The 24020-nt window shown below is 46.5% G+C and overlaps 1 protein-coding gene across 1 annotated transcript in view; it reads right to left on the bottom strand.

Annotated features, from left to right (window-relative positions):
- mnat1 (MNAT1 component of CDK activating kinase) overlaps positions 1-24020 on the bottom strand; it is a 30623-nt gene that overhangs the window by 603 nt on the left and 6000 nt on the right. Inside the window, exons 5-7 of the mRNA XM_030045189.1 lie at positions 23077-23217; positions 21268-21399; positions 11910-12031 (exon numbers count right to left, since the gene is read on the bottom strand). Coding sequence (XP_029901049.1) covers positions 11910-12031; positions 21268-21399; positions 23077-23217 — 395 coding nt within the window. The remainder of the gene's footprint in view (positions 1-11909; positions 12032-21267; positions 21400-23076; positions 23218-24020) is intronic.

Below are 24020 nucleotides of genomic sequence, written 5' to 3' on the forward strand. Positions count from 1 at the left end.
TACTCCAACACCTTAAAGCTCCTCCAACATGGCTCTATTAAAGTATTATAGGTGTCTTTTTATTTTTTAACTGCTTACAGATGTGCCCTCCCAAAGCCCCTTTTCAGGTTCTCAAGCAAAGGCAAGAGTCACTGTTTATTTTCACATTGAGTCAAAGATAGAAAAACAGTCAGGCTGTCAATTAAGTCTCCACTTCTCGTCCTCACGGTGATGGGCGCCCCTCTACTTGTGAGAGTGTGAGAGTGTGTGTGTGGGGGGGTTTGACCTGTGGCCCCACCCACTCTAATCCTTCCTCCTCTCTGTCACACACAAACACGCACAGTCTTCAGCTGTCAAGAGTGGGCGCTGGGGGAGCAACCTGCGCACACATGTTCCTTGCTGGTTTCTTGTAGCGTATGACTACAAAGCTAGAAAAGCAAAGTCCTCCAGCAACTGAGATCCAAAGCAACTGAGACAACACGCAGCCTTGCCTGCCAATGCGCCCCCCTCTGCAGAACCTGTAGCCCCGGCAGAGAGGTCTAAAGCCCTCACACGAGTCTGGCTTTGTGGCCCCTGTTTCTGAGAGCCGGGGAGACTTCAAAGTGAAATGGGAATCAAGAGCACAGACAGCTCTCTGTGATTTCTGTGCCCATTCAAGCTGCTTTACAGAGTAACCTAACACCTGTGGGGAGGCACAGAGACTGAGTATGGAGTGTGTGTGAATGCACAAGATGGACAGAAAGAGAAGGATGGTGAGACGACACGCTGAATAGATCTTATTTTTCTTTTAATATTTCACGGTTTCAAGGTGTTTTCTTTGTGAAGCGACGTCTTCACGGAAAATTAAACACACCAGCTATGATGTCTGTGGCACAAACCCACGCCGTCATTAACATTCATGAATATTACACAAGTCAGTCTCGACGGGTCTTGGAATAGATGGAGAAAGTGAGCAGAGAAACAAGAGATGGCGATCAGGTTTGTCTCACAAAGACCACTCATCACCCACTAGAGAAACACACAAGTTCAAAACAGGAGGCCCAGTGATTAATAATAACTTCATTAGGCCCAAGCTGCTGTAGCCTGTCCTTCAGAGCACTTGAGGGAGGTCTTCTCATATGGCTTCCTGCATCAGATGAGTGCTATCTATTGATTATATTGTACTGGGCCTTTTTAATGGTGAAAAAAGTGGGCTATTTACAGCCCGACTAAGTCTGCTCTTCCTGCTAATCTAATCCCCAAGCTACTCATGTGGTCATTCCTTCCAAGAAAGCTGAGAGCTCTGTGTAACTTTATACCTGCCTGCCCCTAAGGAGAGAGAGAGAGCCAGAGAGCCAAAGAGAACATGGAGGTGGGGGGAGAGAGGCTGAATAGTGTAGGTGGGGGCGGCGGCGAGTAGAAAGAGAAGGGAGGATGTGAGGTGAAATCACCGTTGGGTATCATCATCACAAATCCTCCTCTCTTAAACCAACCCTGTCTGGCCTCTGCTCACCCCGAACACTCAAGGTTAGTTCAGTTCTGCTCCATTAACTCAGCCGCTGTACGCATCTCCTCATAAAGGCCAGTCACAGGCACGCACACACACACAACTGGCTGGAAAGCGTTTGTAAAGCTGAGAGGGATGAATTTGATTCTTTTTGGACATGACTGTACTTGACGGCGCCTACAAAAAGAGTGGACTCACAACAACCTAGACATGCAAAGGCACGAAATGCATTAAATATGTAATGCATGCTCATACAAAAACTGGCAGCTCAATCAGAAAAGGACACGCAGACGGCAACTGCAAAACACACTACACAACTCTGAAATAGACACTTATTGCTCTCCCCCAGTGCTCCAAGCTCTGCCGCTACTGTTTCAGCTTACAGTGTGTGTGTGTGTGTGTGTGTGTGTGTCTACTGCCTGTGCACTAAACCAGACTTCCACCTCTCCTTCACACTCTCCTACCCCTTCATCCCCCGTCCTCTCTTTTTCCTCTGAGGACTGGCCTGCCTTTTGTTCGCAGGGGCCTGAAACCCAAGCCGTTTCGGCCGGTAACATCTTTCACTCCTCGGGCCCCACTGGAGCATTAGCTGCAACTCGATATGGGTCTTTTCAAAGCCTTGTATTATTGGGTAAATATGGGTCACTTTGGACTGGTCCATTATGTCGCTTAGGGGGAGCAGGAACAGACTAGTACAGGTGATGGAAATAACTGAATGACACAGCGTGACAGTGTGTGCGTCAGACTGGAACTGTTGGTGTGGCAGATTTCAGGGGTTTTCCAAAAGTACACACATGCAAAGGAATAATATGTGTGTGTCCTATGTCTTGAATGGTTCTGCCAGCTTTATCTTCCATCCAAAAGTTCAGCATCTTTTTCCTCATTTCACTATTTTACCAAAAACTGCGGCCTTATTGTATATTCCTTCCTGGATAACAGTAGTGTCAACACTGTTTCACGTGAATGAAAAATTGAAAATAGAGTATTTTTAACGGCAAAGTTTCTGATGGAGTGATCATGATATTTATTCATATGCTATCAGGCCTCTCTCTCAAATAGCCAAGTAAGTTCATAACTGGTCAGGACTAACAACATTTTTTCCAGTTGGGTCTGCAACTCTGAATACCTGGGCAATGTCTCCTGTTAATGCTAATAACCATCAGGGATTTTCCCGACGGGACCCCGAAAGTATTCCCTACTCCCGCTGCCTGGAAAGCACAACCAAGCCCCATCTTTAATTCAAAGTGAAAAGATAAGTGGTGAAATGTTCCGGCGGGTTCCGCGTGATTTCCAGCTGAGAATGTGTGGCTCCACGTTGTGTTTGGATCGGCAACGCAGGCGTGGAACGGAGGGCGTTTGGGCTCTTCGGGGAAAATGGCTGTGAGGTTGGGAGTCTGGAGGGAAAACAGGCTGGGTGTGTAGCAGATATCAGAGGGAGGCGCAGGCGGTGTTGGGCCCCCTTGTCTAGACTCCATGTGTTGGCTAGAATTGGATTAAGAGCTGAGGAAGCCCAGCCACGATGGAAAAGAAAAGAGGCCTATAATGCTACAATGACTATTTCAGAGAGCAGACACTTAATCAACATACAAACCACAGAGCAGACACATGAGACAAAGGGGGCAATCTGAATCCGTCTTAAGCAATGGTCACTGTAGAATGATGTGGTTTGGCTGCACTGAGAGATGAAGACTCTGCATTCCTGTGAACCGTACAGCAGGTTGAAGGAAGTTGGATCGGCTCTTTTTAGGCCCGAGAAAAATTTGTATGAATGGGATTAGGGCTGAGCAATATGAACAAAATCAAAAATCACAATCTCTTTGTCGAATACTTAGTTATTGACATTGTGATGATACTGTATGGAGGACTACACACAAGATATTTTTTGATTTTATAATGACCTAGAAGGGGCAAGCAAATTATAGAACAGCTGAAACATAAATTCAGAGAATTACATCTCTTTGCTGTCATGCAGCCTTTAAAACAGGAAAAGACAAAACATATGCCATATTAAAATATTATATCTAAAATCCCAGATATTATCTAGTCTCATATCATGACATCGATATAAATCAATACATCACCCAGCCCTATATGGGGTTATCTGCGGGTAAGACTAATGTGTGGGAGAGTCTATCAATTCTAGAGTGCACAGTCTAAATAGTCGCCAGCTGCTGTCTTCGGCTCCAGGCCTTACACAAAGGTCTCAGCACTGATCTGAGACCGGGCCTGAGCTCAGCACCTGTCCGTTGTCACAGCACCCTCACTGATCTGAGTTCAGCAGTTGTTTTCATAGTTGCAAAAGGATCATAGGCTTTCCAGGTTCAGCTTTTTCGAAAGCATGATTCATGACTCAAACAGGGTACCCTGACTTTTGGGCAAGTTGGGAGGACAAACCTCCGTATTCTTTTGAATAATCACTAGAAGGAAAAAATGATGTCTGCAAAGATAAATCAATAAACTTGCCCCTATCTAAGACTGTTCCAAGGACTCAACCCTCATTATCCATGTTTATTTAAAAGACGGAGCTTAGACTGTTGTGTCGAGGGCGTCTATGAGAGTGCAGCTGACAAGCACAAAGTGGGCTATATCCACACAGAGGCTGCCCCATACCTCTGAAAGGCCAGTCATGAGCCTGCTGGATGGCAGTTTGAATGTCCGGAAGTCTTCCTTTAGCGCTCCACTCCGGCAGTGGTGGAGGATTCCTGGCCTGGGAATATGAGGGGGCTGGAGGTGGGGTGCAGAGCCACACACCTGCCAGATGATTTGTCATTATAGAGGGGTCAGCACTCAGCTGTCACCCCCTAATCACCCATCCCACCCCTCAAGTCACCCTCCCACCCCCACCCCAACTCCACTCCGCTCCTCCAAAAACACCCCCTGCATTCCTCAGGCAGATCCGGTTACATGCACAGTGCCGCAACCCCATCTGCCCCTCCTTCCTACACTCTACCCTGAGAGAAAATGCACCCCTGTGAGACAACACACTGAGTGCATTGTGTGGATATGCATGTGTGTTTTATGCCCACATGCATGTGTCTACACAACTCACATGCGTGTGAGCACATGTTTGTCTAAGGGCGAAGACGTTTGTACCTGCACCAGCGCCAAACCAACGGGGCAGCGTTTTAGCGGTAGAGAGTGTGTGAATGGGACCCAGGCCTCGGTCCAGAAACAAAAACCCCCGTCGTCAAGCCAAACACAGAGGACTCTCACAGGTATACTATATCTGTCAACAGCAACCTTTCATCACCAGGGGTCGTGGGTCACACTCTTTTCCACTGAATGTAGCTTCCTCTGAGACGTGAGAGTGTGTGAGACAGATCCTGAGCCATTAGCCTACACACTGTCCACCAGATTATCTCAAGTAGTGTGTGTGTGTGTGTGTGTGTGTGTGTGTGGATGGGGCCACTAAATGCAGTGACATCATATCCTCATGAGCCCATAGACCCCCTTATCCATTATCATGTGTCTTATCATCGCTGTTGACAGGCTGGGTCTGCTTCTCCACATCCCAAAGAGAGAGAGAGAGAGAGAGAGAGAGAGAGAGAGAGCAGGAGGAGGGTACGAGTAACACTTAGTTAAAACAGGGAACATGTTTAGAGTGTTAACAGACGCATTGGGTGACACTTGACATTCACGCTTATAGAAATACATGCTCATTTGGGGTGACTGACAATCTGCAAGCTGTCTTCAAGAGGGAAGCCTGTTGGTATCGGTGACAGCAGCAAAGAGGTACGCTTGTTTTGCGTCTTTGAAAGACTGTATTGTAGTGGCGCCTGTTGTACTATCACCCTCAGGCTTCACTTCCTGGTCCAAGCGTCACCTGTCACTACTCATCCAGGGCTCTTGTGTGTCTCTGCCCTGCATCTCCACTGTCTGGCCTGATGGGGGCAGTAGAGGCTGGCTGACCGATTGTGCCGGTGGCTTAACACCTAACCGCAGACACGGGCCTGGAGGGCCATCACACCCTGCTAGCCACTTGATACAGGGAGCATCTCCCTCTCTTCTGCAGCCGCCTCCTGATGACTCTGCCCCCCGGAGAGCAGGGGGGAACAAACTGGACTGGAGGGGTGGAGGTTGAGGTGGCTAATGACATGACATCAGTGTCATCGTTAACCAAATGGGGCCATAAACAATGGACCGGCATATGCTGTTCAGTAAATGGCTGCTAGCACAAGGCACACCCATGGCACACACACCGCGAGGGAGCTTTGATAGTGGAATGTAACATGCTGGGAATAGAGCGCTGCTACACTGAAGAAGAATAGAGTTTTCCCGGGAGGAAACTCCTCCACAGGTATCAGTTACCACAGGACCTCAAACACTGGGGAGAGGCAGAGGGGATTTCAATTAAGGAGAAAGAGAGCAAGAGAGCAAAGAAAGAGATAATGGAGACAAAGAAAAAGGTAGAGCAGGTGGAGGGTGACGATTTATACATTATTGTATAGGAGTGAGTCCTATGAGTGGTGCATGGCAACCCCCCCCCTCCTTGCCCAGCCCCAGATGATGGGAGTTTGTTTTCTTTCCCCAGCTCTTAAGAGGGGAAAATGAGCCAGCTAATCCCCCTGAACATCACCGAGCCCTCTGTCCCAGGGGCAAGGAGTGGGGGAGATGCACAGGGCTTCAGTGTGTTGGTGTTTGTGGGAAACACAGACAGGTTCAGTGGATGTGCACGTACACAGGCATAGCTGTGAACACCACCGGGCTTGAAATCAAACCATGCAGACCTAGAGTGAGTGTGGCTGTTTCATAAACCTCTGCACAGATCAGTGTGTGTTAAGGTATAAATAGCCAGGAGACATCACTTCACTCTCTGCTGGGTGCTCACCCTGACGCCTGTAGGATGTGACACAAATAAACCTGGGGGCAGGAGAGGCTGTTATCCCCGGATTTCCCTGCACACTGGTGTCTCCTTCGCTGGCATTGGCCTGGTTTAGCCTGGCCTGGGTTCATCTTGGGAGGGGAGTGCTGGTCTGCATGGCATGCAGGCCACAGAGGAAAAACAATAACACTAAAAGCAGATCTCCTTTAGATAGCCAGAATACACAGCTGAGGACTGCGGCTCCCTCTGTGCCCTCCTATATTGCTCCCTGTGTTGCCTCCTGCTCTTTCCCACCTCTTTGGGTCAGAAATGACTCATCCATAAGTAAAAAGCCTTCTGACACAGCGAGGACTCTGGTCAACTACAGCACATGCTTATTATGACTCATACTCCAAGAGAAGATCAATATTTGTACAGATCTATGGGAGGGAAAACAATAGTGATGTGGCCTCCACCAGCTCTGTCTGTTAATGGTCTGTTTACTGAGACAGACATGATAATGGCTCGGGTGGGGGCTGGTGTAGGACCGTATGGTGTCTACACTCCACTCTGTTTCTGCTCTAATTAGTAATGAGGAAAGTAAGCACCTATAAAAAGCTGAGTACCAAAGCTAGGCAGTGGTCATGTGCAGAGAATGAAGCTGGGGTTTGCGCTGTTGACACAGACATGTTTGCAAGTCAAATTGCCAAATTCTAAAGCTCAAGCTTCCACACTTTCATGGTGCCTGCAGTCTCTTTTGGCTATGCAAATGTCAAATCTGTGAGCTACACGGCAGCAGTGAAGCTTTTGATCTAAACTATGGAAGCACTTAAACGGTCAGAGGAGCAGTGCCTTGAAGTCTATGGTTACTGGTTATGCTTGATCTAGTAACACAAGACATTGGCACGCGCAAAGAGTGTGAAGTGTGGAAGAAGAACGGGGGATATCAGATATCTGAGAAACCTAGTTCAGGTTAAGCCCTTGGTTATGGTGGCAACCCAAAAGTATTTGGGGGAAAGCCCTATTGTTATGCAAAAGCCACATACAGTTATCCTAAACCATTTTCTCATAAACAGAATTATTTGGCAGTGAAGTAGAATATTTTAATTGGCTGAGTGAAAGCAAAATAAGTGTCCTGAGGCATTATCTAATAGCAGTAAAAGTAGATCAAAGACCACTGCTGTTGAGGGAGTTCATCTGAGGTCATGCTAGCCGGCGCCTCAGTTTCCTTCATCCAGCTCATAACTTAAGCATCAAAGCTGCGTTTGTGTGAGCTTGTGTGCGGGTGCATGACTATTTGAGGCCCAGTGTACGGACCCCCCTCTCCAAGGTGCCATCACTCTGCTCCCGTCAGTCTAACTTCCCAACACTTTGCCGTCCCAGTGCTGCACTTCTGCTCCTCTACGGTCAGTAACCTCTGCTCCCTCCCCCCTGGCCCTGCCAGGCCCCGAGACCATCAGATGGATATGCTCCCTGCAGGGATCAGAGAACCTGGAATACATGGAAAAGCAATTGAGGCTCATTTCTAGAGAAAACAGCCCCTCCGGAGTGGCTGTCCTCTGCATATTGGGACAAAAGGAGCAATATCATGCCTGACTTGATTCTCAACAGAGAGTGAGGAGGGAAAATGGGGAAAGAAAGGAATGATTTGTATGCACTTTAAACCTCATATACTCCAGTTTAGTGATGACAGAAACAGAGTTCCCTTACCACCATGTTTACTTGGCCTGGTGACTCTCAGAGCTAAACCCAGACCCGTCCGTAATGCTCCATCGAAGCCGAGCCCAGAGCTGGACAGATGTCGAGCCAGACCTGGAGTCAGGCCAACCCAGGAGAGAGGCTAGCAAAGCCGTTTGCCAGGAACCGAAGACTGTGATAGCACCATCGACTATTAAGTATATTTCCCTCTTAAGCACTTAACATATGAGCACAAAAACAAAGAAACAAACAGATACGCAGAACAATCGCATCAACGCGCTCAAGCCCAAAGAACGGGAGGAAAGCGAAGGAACACAGAATGTCACTCATCACCCATTAACCCCTGGCTCTCAACCAGAACAGTGAGCAGGCCACATTTAAGTAGACCTTAGACACAGCATACATGTATGTGCATGTGTGTGTGCGTGCGTGGCGGCGGGGGGGTTGATTTATGGATCTAGGTGATGAAGATGAAGACTAGACAAAGTTGGACTTGGGGCGAGTTGACAGAGGATGTTAAGCAGCAACTGTTTACCGTGTTGGTTTATGAAAGCCACTGTAAGCTGCCTCGAGACTGTTAACCCTTTGTCCAGTCACCGGTGGTCTGTTTTGGTCGGGGGGGGGGGGGCGCTCTGAGGACTACTTCCTGGTGCAGAGAAGTGTGTCCCCAGGAGAGGAGCTCCAGACTAAACACGCGGCTCATTCAGCTGCTCCCCTTCGCCCCCATCGACAAGAGACGGATGCTTGACAAGCGCTCCCAACAGAAAACCTCACTTTTTCCACCAATTATAGAGAGCCATGCGGGGTGGGGGAGGAGGCAAAACTTCAAAATATTATCCGCACTGGCATTTGGCGAAGCGCGTTGAGCAACCTCTGTCAGAGAGAGATGGACTAATTTCAGGGCGACCTGTGCCAACAAAAACAACTGTTCTGGCGAGCTTTCATTGTCAGCACTTGAGGTTTGAGTTGAATTTCTGAACGCTCCGCAGCCAATTTCTCTTTCCCCTATTTTTCCCCCATATGATTTGTCCTTGTCCAAGATCCCAGTCAGTCTTTCATCGCCTACGCAGTCAGATCTTAAGAAGTAGTCTAAAACAAACTCAGATGTAGATGCTCGTCTGCACACACAAACAAAAACAAAAATAGAAAAGTTAATTTTTCTCTCAGATCTCCGGTATATGTTTACTCAAGCTCATACAAACATAAGCCCTTTTTTTTTTTTTTAAACTAACATGCGAGCATGACTTAAGTAGTACCATAGATTCAGATGTATGCAAGTGCTTCCATTCAGGTTGTGTCCATCACCAGGCGTAGCTGGAGGATTTAACAGCTCCCACCTCAGTCTTTGGCTGCTGTGCGCTGGGATTCACATCACAGCTGTGTGAATGTAAACATCTCTATTTGTGTCTCCTAAGCAGTATTTACTTCTTCTTTGATTTTGTTTACTGACTGTACAACATAAGAGAAAGGAGACATGGCAGCGCCTTTCGACAAGCACGTTACCAGCGATTTATTCGTACTGTACTCACGATGTGTACGGCTCACGCACAGTTCTGGGCATGTGCCAGTCAACGAGATGGACAGCGTGATACTATCATTATACAAACCTCACGCTGTCGGGGTCCTATCCTCTGTGGCAAATCATACACACCTATACACATCAGGGGAACGGCATTTGGAAGACTGCATGGGTATGTGTGTGTGAGTGTGTGTGTGTAGGGGAGGTTGAGGCAGAAGCTGAATGGGCACTTTTGGAGGCCCCTGTTGCCTGAACATGCAGCCTTTACTCTCTGCTCCAGTATTGAAGCAGCTGTCTTTAATAAGAGCTCAGCTCAGCCCATATTTATTCAGGTACAGCTGACAGAGAGGGAGAGACAGTGGAAGAGGCGTGGCCCTTCTTTTTCCTGGCAGCCGTGCAGCACTCCTGCGGTTTTTTGGGGGGCAAAGGGACAAGGCGAAAAAGACACAGACACTGAGACAGAGGGGGAGAGAGGGAGAGAGAGAAAGTGGTGGAAGAAAGAGCGAGTTGAAACAAAAAGCATGGCTCCAGTCAGTCCTGTGTTGACTGGACATCCTGTGCAAGAGAGCAGCCCCTGAGGCCCCGGGGCCACCAGGGAGGGGGTGTGTGAGCTCAACTCTCCAGTCCCCGCTTGACGGCGGTGTCCAAGACAAATCACCAGTGGTGCTGCTGTCACCATGGGCTCTGACCAAGACAAACAGCCCTGTTTAAAATAAGTACCTGCCCCCTCACAGCCCTTTCACCTCATCCACACTTAGGCACAAGCATATCCCCTCACACATTCACGCATATTCCCTTCACAGGTCACAGGACTGGGGCTCTAGCCTGGCTCTGTACATGGGGGACTCACTTTTCACCCTCTCAGCCCTGTCTGCATTCCCTCTCTCTCCTCTCCACATGCACTTTTCAATTTTTACCACATCACACAAGTTCTGTTGTGGCTCAGATTGGAAAAACGGGGATGACTGTGTGTGTGTATGACACTAAATGTATAGTGCCTTTAAGGGACGGATATGTGCGCATCTGTGAGCAAGCTTCAGTATGTGTTTGTCTATGTATATCTGAGTGTGCGTGCACAAAACCTCAAGCCTAGCTGAATCATAAACTGCCAACTGCGCAAAAGTGTCAGCAGTATTCCTTGTTTTTACTTAACGGAGCAAACTGCATCTTGGGAGTTGTGGTTTGTCAGAATGGGCCTGACTATGTCGCTGCCTGCGGCCCGCACCAGAGGGACCGGCGTTCCTCATTGAACTGAGCCTCATTTATCTCTGTGGCAGAGCCCTTCCTCTCCAGTGCCAGTCCTCCAGGACCCCTGAACTGCTGACACCGGGCCCCCCTCCCTCTCCTCGCCCTCCCTCCTCCAAGCTCCAGCATGCGGCAAACATTGTGAGATGTGTTTCATCTGCATATTGATCAGCCTGGCCAAAAGAAGTAGGACCTCAGCATTTCACTGAATACATAATGTGAATAAGTGCCAGTTATTCTGCTTAAACTCTCCTGCAATCCTTAAAGGGGAAAAGTTTCACCTTAATTAGGTGCTTCTTCAGTTAATTAGGTAAATGTGATTGTGCAACAAAAGTCATTAGTGCCTTTTATCTGAGGAATAAAGTACAAAGGAAAAAAATCACACTGCTGCAAACGTATAAAAATACACACATCTCAGCTAGATAAAGGTTACTGCAAGGATGAGGCATTGCTGAAAGTCACTTTGCACCAATGAGCGTGCCGAAAGAGAAAATCACCCCATTTTGCTTCTCTCACCCAATAAAAGCAGGCCTTTCTCAGTGTGTGGGCAGGCTTTAGTGCCAGCCAGTTGCAGTGCAGACGGCTGGGCGCTGGGTTGTCTGATGGATGGCCTGCACTCGGTGAGGACTGGACCAATGGCGTCGTGGATTGATTGGCCCAAAGGGGCCGTCGGGGAAAGCACTTCCTGTATGTGTTAATGGACGCTCCTGCAGAGGCATGGTGGCGGCTTGAGGCAAGGCAATAGTTGTTTCTCTCCCTCTCCTTCTCCCTCTCTCCATCTTCCCCTCTCTCTCTCTCCTTCTCCTTCTCTCCCTCTCCGCTCTCTCTCTCTCTGCTTTCTCTCTCTGCTCTCTCTCTCCCAGTTAATCAGAAGAGAGTCAAGTGAGAGCAGCCAGGCTTCTCCAAGCAGCATAACTTTCAGGCAGCTCTCTACTCCACTAACAAAGCCTTTGAAATGCACTTAGCTATGTACAGACTTTAAAGCCAGTTCCATTAAATAAATTCCATTAAGCCCATGATTTCAATTTATTGTTGTCAATAATCATTCAACCTGACCGCTGCACTCATGTCAATATGGAACTGAAGCTTCTAGGTTGCGTGTGGCCTGAAAGAATAGAAAATGACCCCATCCTCGTCTGTGGCAGATGTGTGTGCATGAGTGTGTGTGAATGAGTCTTTACCCGAGTCGGCTCAGCTGGTCCAGTTCCGGCACTGGTGGTCCGTAGGTTTCGATTTTAAGGGGCTTGTAATGATAAAGTTCTTCTACTATCCGGGCCACGGGCTGGAGAGACACCGTCTGACCCTGTAGGAAGCGAGAGGAGAGAGAGAACATTCAACACTGGACAATAATCTTCATTGTCTCGGCTTAGCATACAGTTCAGCACAGGGAACCGCAGCTGCAGCACACTCAGGATGACACAGCAATGGGAAAACTATTCGGAAGAAACAGGCTTGATGTCAATCAAACCTCAGAGGTAAAGTGATAGTTAACCCTAAAACAACATTTGACTCATAAAACATCTTGACCCCAAGAATGTAGGTCACGCAAATAGTTTTTAACCACCAAGGCCCATGTAAAAAGCATGGAATCAGTGGAGACTGTATTTTCATAATTTGACACGGTATATTCCAGGAAGTGTTTTTGGGCAAACAAGCATCTTGTTCTTTCTGGCAGAACACATCCTGGCCTTCAGTGTTGAGGAGTCTGCAACCCTAAAACCTGGAAGTATGACCAAAATCTTACAAACTAACTAAATTAGGTTTTTTTTCCACCCACTTTTTAAAAGTTTTATTGTAAAGTCACGAAAATTAAACATGTCCTGAGGTTAAAAAGCGATAGGATTACCATGCACTTTAAGAACCACCACATCTTGACTGACTGGTTTGGAAATAGGAGTTCTGTCTAACAACATTTTTCACTTTCTCCAAGCACTGCTGGTTTTGGGGAGAGACCTGACTAAGGCAATGAATGAGCAGGTTTTTTTTTTTTTTTTAGTGGTCTAACAGAGTGTTGACAACTCAACAGCAGTATTTCTGATGAAAATCTGATAAAGAGCACAAGAGTATGAAATCAAACTGGAGAATTGCGGTGTGGTGTGGCAAGAGCAATAGCTGGTGTCCATGAGAACAGGAAAAATTATTATTATTATTACCACTTGTACAAATCCACAAAAAGACAGGTGTAATTATTGATGTACAGACTGCGAGAAGAGAATAAATAAAAATTATTAAATTAATTAACAAGGTTATATACATGGATGTATGTCTGTAAGTGTTGAACTCACAGATTTAGCTGTGATCATTTCCAAACTAAATGTCCTTCAAATGATGCATCAAAAACATCAACCCAACCCAGCCGGGGAACACGTTATCTGAATGCAAATTCTGAAGAACGGCAAACCAAAGAAACATTAACCTGCTGGATCTTTTCCCATCATCTGACCTGCTATGAGCATCACCTGAACTTCGCATGTGAAGATGTAAGCCTGTGCAAATTATGCTGAAAACACAAAGCCAGTTCATTTTATAAAAACCCTCAATCTATAACTATCGAAGGTCTCGGGTTTCAATCGGTCTGCCAATCAGTCGAAATACAGACTCCAGTTTCTCATGCCCTTGACCGTGGTTATTGAGTGAGAAATATGATACTTCTTTAGGACATTGCAGAATTGTTCGATTTGGGGCTGTGCCATGAAAGGGGGAATTTCCACACGGGGTCAGACAACCATGTTCTCTCCCGCATTGAAGTAAGCCTCAGAGGACACGCTGGAGTCTGGATGACAATGAAACAAACCTGGAATTAAAAAAAGATGATGTCTGTACAAACTGACTATTTGAGAAGACAGAAAAGGAATTGAGAGACAAAGCAGAGATAAAAAGCTGGGAGAGAAAGCAAAAGGAAAGACAACTGGGGGAGTATAAACAACAGAACACAGAGGGGAGCTGATGAAAACCAAACTAAACGAGTAACATGTGCCCCGCGGCCTCAGACTGCCCGCCCTCACACATGCTTTGGCCCATACACGAACACAGGGAAATAAAATCAACCAAAGTTGGGCAAGAAGTTACAAAAAGCACCCGGTGGTGCACAGCGAGACAGTAATGGATGTAGCTGTGTTTAAACCCGACACAATATGATGTTAAAAAAACGAGTAAGATTTAGGATGGTTACACAACCAAAACAAACACAAACAAAAAAAAAAAAAAAAAAAAAAGAAATCATACTTGGGAAATTCCACTCTTGGATACTTTTACATTGTTACATTCATCAATTCATGATGTTCAATGCATTCCATTTTTGTGATGAAATGTGATTTATAATTTGTGAACCCATTCTCCCTAATCTCGCCTCATTTACCTCTACTTCACTTAGTTACTTCCTGCACTTCCCAGAATGCCTTTTGATAAGCCCAGAAAACCTGCCTTGACTCTTTGCACTCAGATGTAAACATTTAGGTGAGATGAGAATTAGCAACAATAATATAATAACATGGTAACAGTATTTGAGTTTTGCCAGTTTTAAATGGCCTAACTTTATATCCTGGCCAGTTTATCCACAAGAATACAAAAAAATACAAGCAACAAAATTGATCAAGGAATGCAAGACACACAACAAATAGGAAAACACCTATTTTTTTTAATGTTTGTGCTGAGTTTTCTGTTGTAAAGTTAAAAAAAAAAATCCTCCTTTAAAAACACTCTTCTCTACTGCTCTCAACCTTTAACCTGGAGGTGCCAATGACCCCATGTCCTGTCCCATCCATTCATCCAACACAGTGGAGCCCCACCACAAGCTAATGAAACCCAGACCAACCCAAACCCAGTCACTCTCGCTCTCTTTCACACTCCCTCAGTCTCTCCATCCATCTTCTTTCAGACGCCCTGAACTGTATAACTCCCCTACTGCGCCAATCAAAGAGACGGACCAGGACAGGGAGATAGAGGAAGAATAAGAAAAGGCTAACACGGTAGAGAGAGAGAGAGAGGGAGAAAGAAAGACAGGGCCAGAGAGGGAGCTACAGATGGCTAAAGGGCAGTAAATCAGATTTTTAAGTGACAGACAGAACAGAGCCAACCCCCAGTCTAGGGAAATTTCTGTTGCATTCCACTTCAAGGGCACCTTGAAAACCTGGCACAGACGCATCAGCGCAAACAAACACAACATAAAATCTAAGACGTGCACAAGCACACACACAACAACAGGCTATTCTGTTCATAATTTAATATATTTAATTCATTTGTAATGTGTATAAATGATTAAACACGAATGCACAGAAACTGCTCTGATGCAAGACCAGTTGTCCGACCTGTGCCCTCTTTGGCCTGCCCGGGCCCCCCTCAAACTAACGCTGCTGAAACTTTTCAATCATGAACTCATCACGTCCTATTAAAAGCCTGTGTGAATTACTGGATGTTGTTTATCAAATTCTCCGGTGAAAGAGAGCACCAGGAGGAGAGGGAGAGAGACCCCCAGCTAGCTCCAGCAGAGCAGAAAGGATTACAGGCCACTGGAACGACGCTGCTAAAAGAGCCAACACAAACATCTGCTTTCAACATTAAGGAGGCCCGGCTCACTACCTGTGCAATATCGTGAGTGTGCCTGCGCTCATGATGCTTCCGCGTTTGTGTATTATTGGTGTTTAAGACTCTTATAATACCCCTGTGACACTAAAACCAAACCCTGGGGACCATCAATCTTAATAAAACCGCAGGGGAGGATAACTTGAGGAAATCACGTCGGAGCAGGAGGGAATACTCCTCCTTCTCCTCCTCTCCTTGATCCTCCTTACACATCCGCCTCAATTCCAGATCGGGCTGGAATACCGCTGATCTGCTCAACGCCAGCCTCAATTTCCTAGAAGTAGTGAAAGTGCTTTAAAGGTCAAGTGAAGCACACCGGGGTGGCGCCGTGGTGGGGAGGACAGGTGTGCCGGCCTGGAAAATTGTTGAGCACTCGGGTGCTCTGAGGGGTTCGAATTTGTCTTTTGATGTGCTTTTACATTTCTCTCCCTCTTAACTTTGTTATCTGTTTTAGCAGGGCTCTCTGAGATTTGTGCATCTGACAGAGCGGTATGGCAGACCTTCAAACGCTGTTTTTATGGGACAGACGTGCTTGTCCAAGAAGAGACGAGGCTTCATGTTAAAAATAACAACTACGATAGAAGGAGCCCCCAGCTTACCATCTCCTAACTGGTTGTTTGTTAGCTTTTGATTTGTTGTTTCTTCACATTTAACGGATCATTTTGAGGCAAGACTGAGTTACATCACAAACCTAATGACTCTGCCCAAGTCTAGACTGAAAATAAGAGGTGACTGGGCCTCTGCATCAAGGCTCCCAGATTATGAAATGACCTGTGGAGCTTCGATAAATGAGCTATTCAATCACGTCTTAAAACTCACTTTAGTTGACTTGTTTTTCATGCAATGATCTTTCATTAACTGCCCTTGATCTCGCTCACAATATTTGCTTTTATGCCTCTTAATTTGCTTACACTGTTTATTAGCTGTTTTTTTCTCTCTTTTTTTGTAACTAACTAGCTATATGACTATATAAATATATGACCAGCATCTTCCTAATGCCTCGATTTTAGCAGCAATGGACTTTCTGCTGAAAACAAATACTTCCAACGGGAATTATTCACGTGATTTTTTCCTGTTGTGCTGATGTGAGAGTCTTGGGGATGCCCCGTTTACCGGCCAAAATCAACCTGTCCACTGATCAAATTCAACGCACTCGTGTCATTTTTCCAGTGAACATTACAGTCCTCTTTTTGAACTAACCTCTATGACAACAGAGAGCGCAAACACCATCTCTGTCAACATATGCCTCACAACATCCGCCCTTATTTTAAGTTTGCATAGCACTTTGGTCAACATGTGTTGTTTTAAAACGGCACATTTCAAGTTAAAGTTTAAAGTTCTGCCAGCGAAAAACTTTGAAGTTGTGTTTTTGCAAAGTCTTCCAAATACAAATTAAGGTTATTACTATCATATTACTCTTCAGTTACTGCAGCTGTTATTTAGACTGCCCTTCCCTCTCGACTTCCAAGGAAATAAGATTGTCAGACACGGCAGCGTACCGGTCCAACAAGAAGTGTCTCATCCCGTGTTCAAAGAGCCGCCGCTGATCAGCGCTCTCATCATCGGCACACTACCATTGGGAGTTTATGACTGTACCATCAGGAGTTCTTACTACACAATATGCACAAACACACACACACACACACACACACACACATTGTACAGATCACCTGGTGGCACTACTGAGGCCCCTGACTCTCCCCTGACTCTGCAGCTCAGCAGGACACCTCAAGGTCGCTGGAGACAAACCTCACCATCAGCACCTCCAGCAAAACCGCACTAGTATCACTCACACACACACACATACACACACACATATATATATATATATATATATATATATATACACACACACACACTCTCGCTTGGTGGCTGGTGGGCTCTCCTCACTAATGGACTGAGTGATAATTGCAGCGATGGACAGGGCAACAGTGGTCAGCATTGTATAGGGGATAAATTTAATGAGCCCAGTTAGGAGCCAGTGCAGTGCCATCCCATCCTCAGCCCTCCCTGCCACCTCCTGCCCTGACACTGCCAGTGCTTCTGTATGGATAAAGAGCTTTGTGCCCCCCACTGGCCCAATGAGCAGCAAGTAGCAAGTGTAAAAGCTGCTGCCCACACAGCGCCTCCCCTTCCCTTACAAGTTTAAATATAACCGTCTGACCAGTGGCAGCTGCCCCAGCGCAAAGCCCCTAAAGCTGACAGCTCCTTTTTCTGCCGGGCTGGGCTAGGCCGGCCTGCCCGTGGGCAAGGGTGTCTGAGGCCAACCTAAACAGGGCCACGCCAGGGGCAGGGGCAGAGGTGTGAATGCCCACATGTGTTGGTGCCAATCAGGGCCGGGGGCTCTCTTTACCCCTTGAGCCGACCCCCTCCTCAAGCCCCTGCAGCTATCGACCTGCATGCCAGCAAACCAATAAAAAAGCAAAGGCCAAAGGGCAAGGGTTATGCACTCTCCCACATGAAAAAGCCTTGTCTTTGGTTTGTGAATGACATGTATGTCAATTATGTTTGGGCATAAACTGCAACAGGCACACTGTTCAAAACCGTTGTCTCTGTCGCTCATAAAAATGTTTGTAATAATTCAAGAAAAGATTTGAATAAAAGGGGCAATAGTCACATCCATAGTGTGGGAATGAGGGAAACAAAAAAGCACAGAAGATAGTGAAAGAGAAAGAGTGAATGGGGAAGCAGGGGGTGGGGGAACAGCCTCCCAGGCAGAACAGGTTGGGCCAGTCTGCCAGAGCAGAGCACAGCTCGGCCTTAAGTGACGAGTACGTCTACCAAACAGAGGTCACTGTAGAGGACGACTTAACCGAGTAAAACAGGCCTGAGCAAACATGCTCACAACCTGTGTATGTGTGCATATGTGTGCGTGCTTTCGTTTGTGTTTTCTATGGAAGTTAAATTCCATTGCCTAAGTGCAGGATGGAATCGAGCCAAAGAGAACCCACGGTTATTTCAGCCAGCTACGCATCTATGTTTGGGGATAAACTTTCCACCCGCATTTGGCTGAATGTGTGTTTGAGCTGGGCTTTGTTTATGCGTGCGTGAGCCTCTTGCTTTCATTAGGTGCCCATGTTTGCCTCGTCAGGTATGTCAGCTGCTCTGCCGCCTGTGAGGAGTGGATTGTGCCCCAGCAGTGCTGGAACCTGGGACCTTTCATTTAAGATGGCGCTGAAAGCTGCCCCAAGGTGGAGAGATTCCCAACCGGTCAACGCTTTCAGACACAGGACACTGTGGCAGCTGTGCACAATCGCTGAGTTCATACATGTACTCTTGAACCAGAAAACACAATAACTTTACTCATGAATACAATCCAAAACAAAACACACTATTATCCATGTAACCTTAAACCATATGTGGTTTATATACAGATAATGCTAAACTCATGTCCATGTTTTCTGCAGTGAGGAAGTAAATTAAGAGGTGTCTTGTCATCACGCTTGGCACTGAGGCTCAGTCTTATGTGTCAGACAACAACAAGCACTCTGTTTCAACAGTGAATAGTTACCTCCCTCCCACGCAAAGAGTCTCTTTTGATTTCTGCGGACGTCTATTTTAAAAAGACACTTTAGTCTTCAAAGGATGTTTACCCAGCCTGCGTAAGGTGACTGTGTGTTTGAGTGTGTGCACATGCTTTTGTGTCTGTGCGCACACACGGGCGTGCATGTGCCTTTGTTCAATAGAGCGCCTACAAAGTGAAGGATTAGTGAGTGATTCCAGACCATTCCTGAGGCAAGACCGGGCCCATCCCACTTCGCCTCACAACACACCTGGACCGAGACTACTTTCCCTCAGGAGCGGCTAACCTCCTCAAGCATCCATTCGACAGCATGTTAACACGCTGCCAGGACACAGACCCCAGACTGGAGTCCCCTGCTTCCTCACTGCTGGAATTGGCTGAGAGGAGAGCCAGCATGGCTAAGATGCCCGATGCATGTTCCCTGTAAACAACATGACACGGCTAGATGGACCATTATATCACCCTTTAAATAAAAGTGGAAGCCACAGGAGGCTGAAGAAGAATTGGCTTTGTGACGTTCCACGAACCAGACGGTTCAAAAACAGCTAGATATGTCATTCCAGCAGCGACGGCTCACCTTGGCCTGGGGAAGAGGCATTTGGCTGGGGCTCTTGAGAGGGGGAGGGCTGTGGGGTATTTCAGCTAGTGGCAAGCTTTCACATCACTAAAACATCCAAATGAAAAACAAGGGGTCATGAATCTGTGGCCCCTCCATTCATCATGATCACATCCTGCTTCTCCTTTGAATTTGTGCTTCACGAGAAAGTAGAGAACTGATGCGACAATCGCTCGGGCGAGGGGCGTGCCAATCACCTCGACTCCAAATAAATGCATATCATGGAAATGTGGCACAGCTTTACAAATGTGTTTCCACCTTTGCCTACTTTAATTCTTTCTGAAGAAAAACTGAAGTCCTGGTTGGAACAAGGGACCACAAACTAACAGATAAATGAATTCCAGTGTTCTGCTGGAATCCACCGCGCTGTGCTGAAACCCCACCAAGTCAAACAGAAGTTATTCTTACGGACTCCGAGGTGGAGGGAAATCCAAACCCACACGCTCCCCCGACTCAACTCCCAGTCCAGCCCAGCAGATGCATGGTGAGAGCTCCACTCCACCATGAGGAGCTGGGGAACGGGAGGATCAGGAGGAACGGGAGGAAAGAAGTGAGGAAAAACACCCCTGGAAGGGGCCAACAGCAACATAATCATGCTGTTTCTCTCTCCATCAGCAAGTTTAACTTCATGCTGCATATCAAGGGGGAGAAAGCCAGAGAACCACATCCTCCATTTGGATCAATCCATTCTGGACCTTTTGCTTTTCCACTAGTGGTGGATGGGCCAGTTGTGTCTTTGGGCTTTGCAGGCATACAGTAATTAGTGGTTGTTTAAGAGTCTCACTGATTATCAGTGCATGAGAGTCAATTTAACATGGGCTAAATGATCCAACAGTTGGGGAAAAAAAATGAGAGCTGGGTTATACACGAGTATATCAAAACCTGGCTTCTCCAGGCTCCAACTTGAGCCTAGGTGAGCACTAAACAGAGATCTCTCCCACGCATCGCTGAGCTGTGGGAAGACAACCATGCCTCATCTCATGAGGGTTGTCGGGTGTGTGTGTGGGGGGGTGATGACACAGCCTATCTCATCACAGTAAAATGAAAATAAATGAGTGAAAAACAGAACGACAGCCAAATGGAAGGACTCTCCAGACAGAGGGAGCACAAAGCTAAAGAACTCAGCGCAGGGAGCAGGCAGATCCCCGAGCCCACATGCTCTCTCTGTGGGTCCGACCGCTTGCCTGGAGGAATGTGATGACATGACTCGGGGGTGAGAGCCTGTTCTCATACTGACGAAGCATCAGACACCGAGGAACATCTTCCCTCTGAGGCTCTGAAGTGTTACCATCACCATGTTGCTATCAAGCGGACTTTAAAATGGTCATGAAATTAGATCTGAACTAAAATCACACCATGATCTTAAACAGCATCCTGCTGGATACACTAGCTAAACAATCATGTGACCCTAACCTGCATGGGCCCATTGTGACTGAGCTGGCCAAGTGTTACCAATGAACCAAGTTATACAAGCTCTCGTGTTTCAATGAGCTCACCCTGCTTACACCTGAAGCAAGCAAAGCCAAATGAACAGCAGAGTGCCTGGCAACTGTGTGTTTAGGGCAGCTTTGTCTTCACTGAATGCCATGGTAAGCAATCAAAAATGGTGTGAAGAATAAAAACACTTTATCTCTAGACAGGCTTATCTGAAAAGCTCAACCTCAACTGCATCTGCATTTGTGTTACGATTCTTACAAATATTCTTACAAAAATACTGCATCAGCCTGTAGGGGTGGGAATCTATCAGATATCTGTATTTTTAAAAAAAAAACAACAACATATCGTTTTTATCCATACTGTCCTGAAGTATTCCACTCACCATGAGGATGCCAGTGGAAAATATAGTGGTAGGTTTGACCGTCTGCTTCTGCTTCTCGATTTGGGTCTCCAGCTGAGCAGCACGGTCCTTGTGTTGAGCGAGCAAGATGGAGGCAGGAAGTTGAGATCGCTCCTGGAGTGACACAAAAAAAATGGGATATTATGTGAATGCAAACTGTGAACAGCATACAGGACACATGTAAAGACACATGCATTCACAATGTAGGACTATATCTATGGCGAGAAATACAAAAAAAGCTCAAAAAACTCTGAATCGCATGTGATTGATAGATGGAGAAAATAATCTGAGGCACTCTGATTGACATAAATAAAAAACCTTTATTACAGCACGATGATACCTTTGTGTTTCAGTCCATAAAGAGGCTTTCTTCATGGCATATTTACGGTTACTATAGCTACTTCTTTTCTGCTCAGTAAAAATTATTATGTATAGAGAACAGGTTTTTCCGCATGTCACTGTAGTATGTTGAGAAACACTGGGAGCACGAGTGACCTCAGACGCCTCCTTCTAACTAAATAACCATCAGCACGGGGTGCTTTTGGGCCAGCAATCGCATTATCAATGCAGGCCGTGTTAACAAAACTGTGGCAGTGCGGGGGGACGCTGCTTCAAGTGCACTGCGCCGCCTTCACCTCCATTAAATGCAAGGTCGGACATTTCAATTTCTCCAGTGGAGTGTTGCCAAGCGCAGAGGTCTAAAAACACAAGCCTGGACACGTCGTTCGCCGAAGAGGCAGGACGTTTTTGATGGGGTGGACGCTGCTGGTAGGACAGTCTGGAGGTGGAGGTGTTGTTCTTAGCATAGAAAAATGAAGCTAAACTGATCAAATGGTAGTTATCTAAACTATTGAAGTCTTTCAACAGAGCACAGACAAGCTATAAATTTGTAATAACTATAAAATTAATCCAGTTATGGGGGGCATTACACTCTTTAAACAGTAGCCTTGTGGGGTAACAGCTATCCGTTAAAATCTGATTTTTGATAGGTGTGAGCTACACTGATTTTGTAATGGCGTGTGCATGTGTGTTTATGATGACTTTCTGATTAGGAGGGCATCAAACGGTTCACATGCTTATCTCTTCACAAACATCTTGAGAAAGGAGTCCATCAAGGCCAAAAATGCAAAACACCCACATACTAGTCTTTACAGGCAGAGGAGTTTGTAAAAAAAAAAAAAAATAATAAAATAAAATCAGGTAGTCCGACATTTGCAGTGATGAATAAAGTATAGTTATAGTTTAGCCAGTGCTTCAGGAAACAGCAACCAGGCATCGAAATGCATGTGCGAGAACAGTGAGACTTTCAGGCCACAGGGATCTACAGATGTCAGGCAGGAGTTTCCCCCAGGGGGTGTGAACCGATCTCATCTGCCTACAGTCAACAGGCCCTATGCCTTAAACAAACAAACACACAGCTTAGCCTGCTATCTGTGATGGTCCTTCAGCAGCCCGCTCTGCAGGAACAATCACTTCCAAAGCCCACAGCTCAACACAATGGAGCCAAGAGGCTTTGGACTCACAGAATGAGAACAATGCAGTGGGAACAGGACAGCACAGCCCGCAGCACAATGACTGGTAATAGGCTCTTAATGATCTCAGTCATGAACCCTGAGGCTGGGCGAGTGAGTGTGTGTGTGTGTGTGTGTGTGTGTGTGTGTGTGTGTGTGTGTGTGTGCGCATGCTCATACTCATGTCAAGATATGCAGCATCTGTTATAATGCAACTGTTCCAGTGTAGGCTTTTTACACAAGTGATCTTGCTGTTGCATGTCACATGTGTGTATCTCACCAGTTCGTCCAGTAAAGCCTGCTTATTCTTCCTCTTGGCCTGTAGCTGCCTCTGCTCTTCCTGTAGCGTTTCCAGCCTCCGCTGCTCATTGCCCTGCTGCTCCAGCAACAGCAGCTCCTCCAGCTCCTCCTGCTCTCGCGTCTGATAAGGAAAGAGGACATTAGAAAGAGGCTGTCGTTCATTCAAAAGGACCCAGCCTGAGGTCCCAGTGTCGGCAAGTATCTACTCTGCTGCAGCTTCTTTCCTTCATTCAGTTCTAACATCTGTCTCCGGTGATCCAATCGCAGGTGAACAGCTCCAAGTACAGGTGTGAAACGGGATGTGATCAAGTGATTCAAACCACCTTCGAGGGTGGTCAGGGACGCACCGGGCCACGTGGTGTGAACAATAATGTGTCTAGATGTGTCCCAAACAACATTAAAGTGCTGCCTGGTTACATTTTGGAAGGAAGTGATGTTTGAGAGAATGGACTATTGGTGTGAAATTCAAATGTGACTCAAGTTTGTCTTTGTTCAGCTAATCCAAATAATAGAGTAACTGCCTCATGGGTGGAGACGTGGGGCAGATAGTGACAGCATGGAATAAAGAAGTGAAGAGGAACAAGAGACAGGAGGGAGAATTACAGAGGAAGTAAGAAAAGAAAGGAAAGAAGTAATTCTGGAGGGTCTGAGGTCGATCACAAATCCAATCACAAGTGGTCGCTGGAGACGCATTTGAGATGTCAGGTGTGAACAGCAATCTGTCTTGGCTGTCCACTTGTGCTCAAATCACCTGAGACAGATGTTGAAAGCAAGTCAGAACAGGGCCTTTGACAAAGATGGTGAATCTCTATGCAGGGGAATCACTGCAGAGGCGAAGGACCAAACACAAAATTTCCCTCCAAAGATTTACATCAATATTGTTAGTGACATTATGCATGTGTGGTAAACACACGCACAAACTAC

This window comes from Myripristis murdjan, chromosome 22, assembly GCF_902150065.1.
Source record: "Myripristis murdjan chromosome 22, fMyrMur1.1, whole genome shotgun sequence".
NCBI classification, from domain to species: Eukaryota; Metazoa; Chordata; class Actinopteri; order Holocentriformes; family Holocentridae; genus Myripristis; species Myripristis murdjan.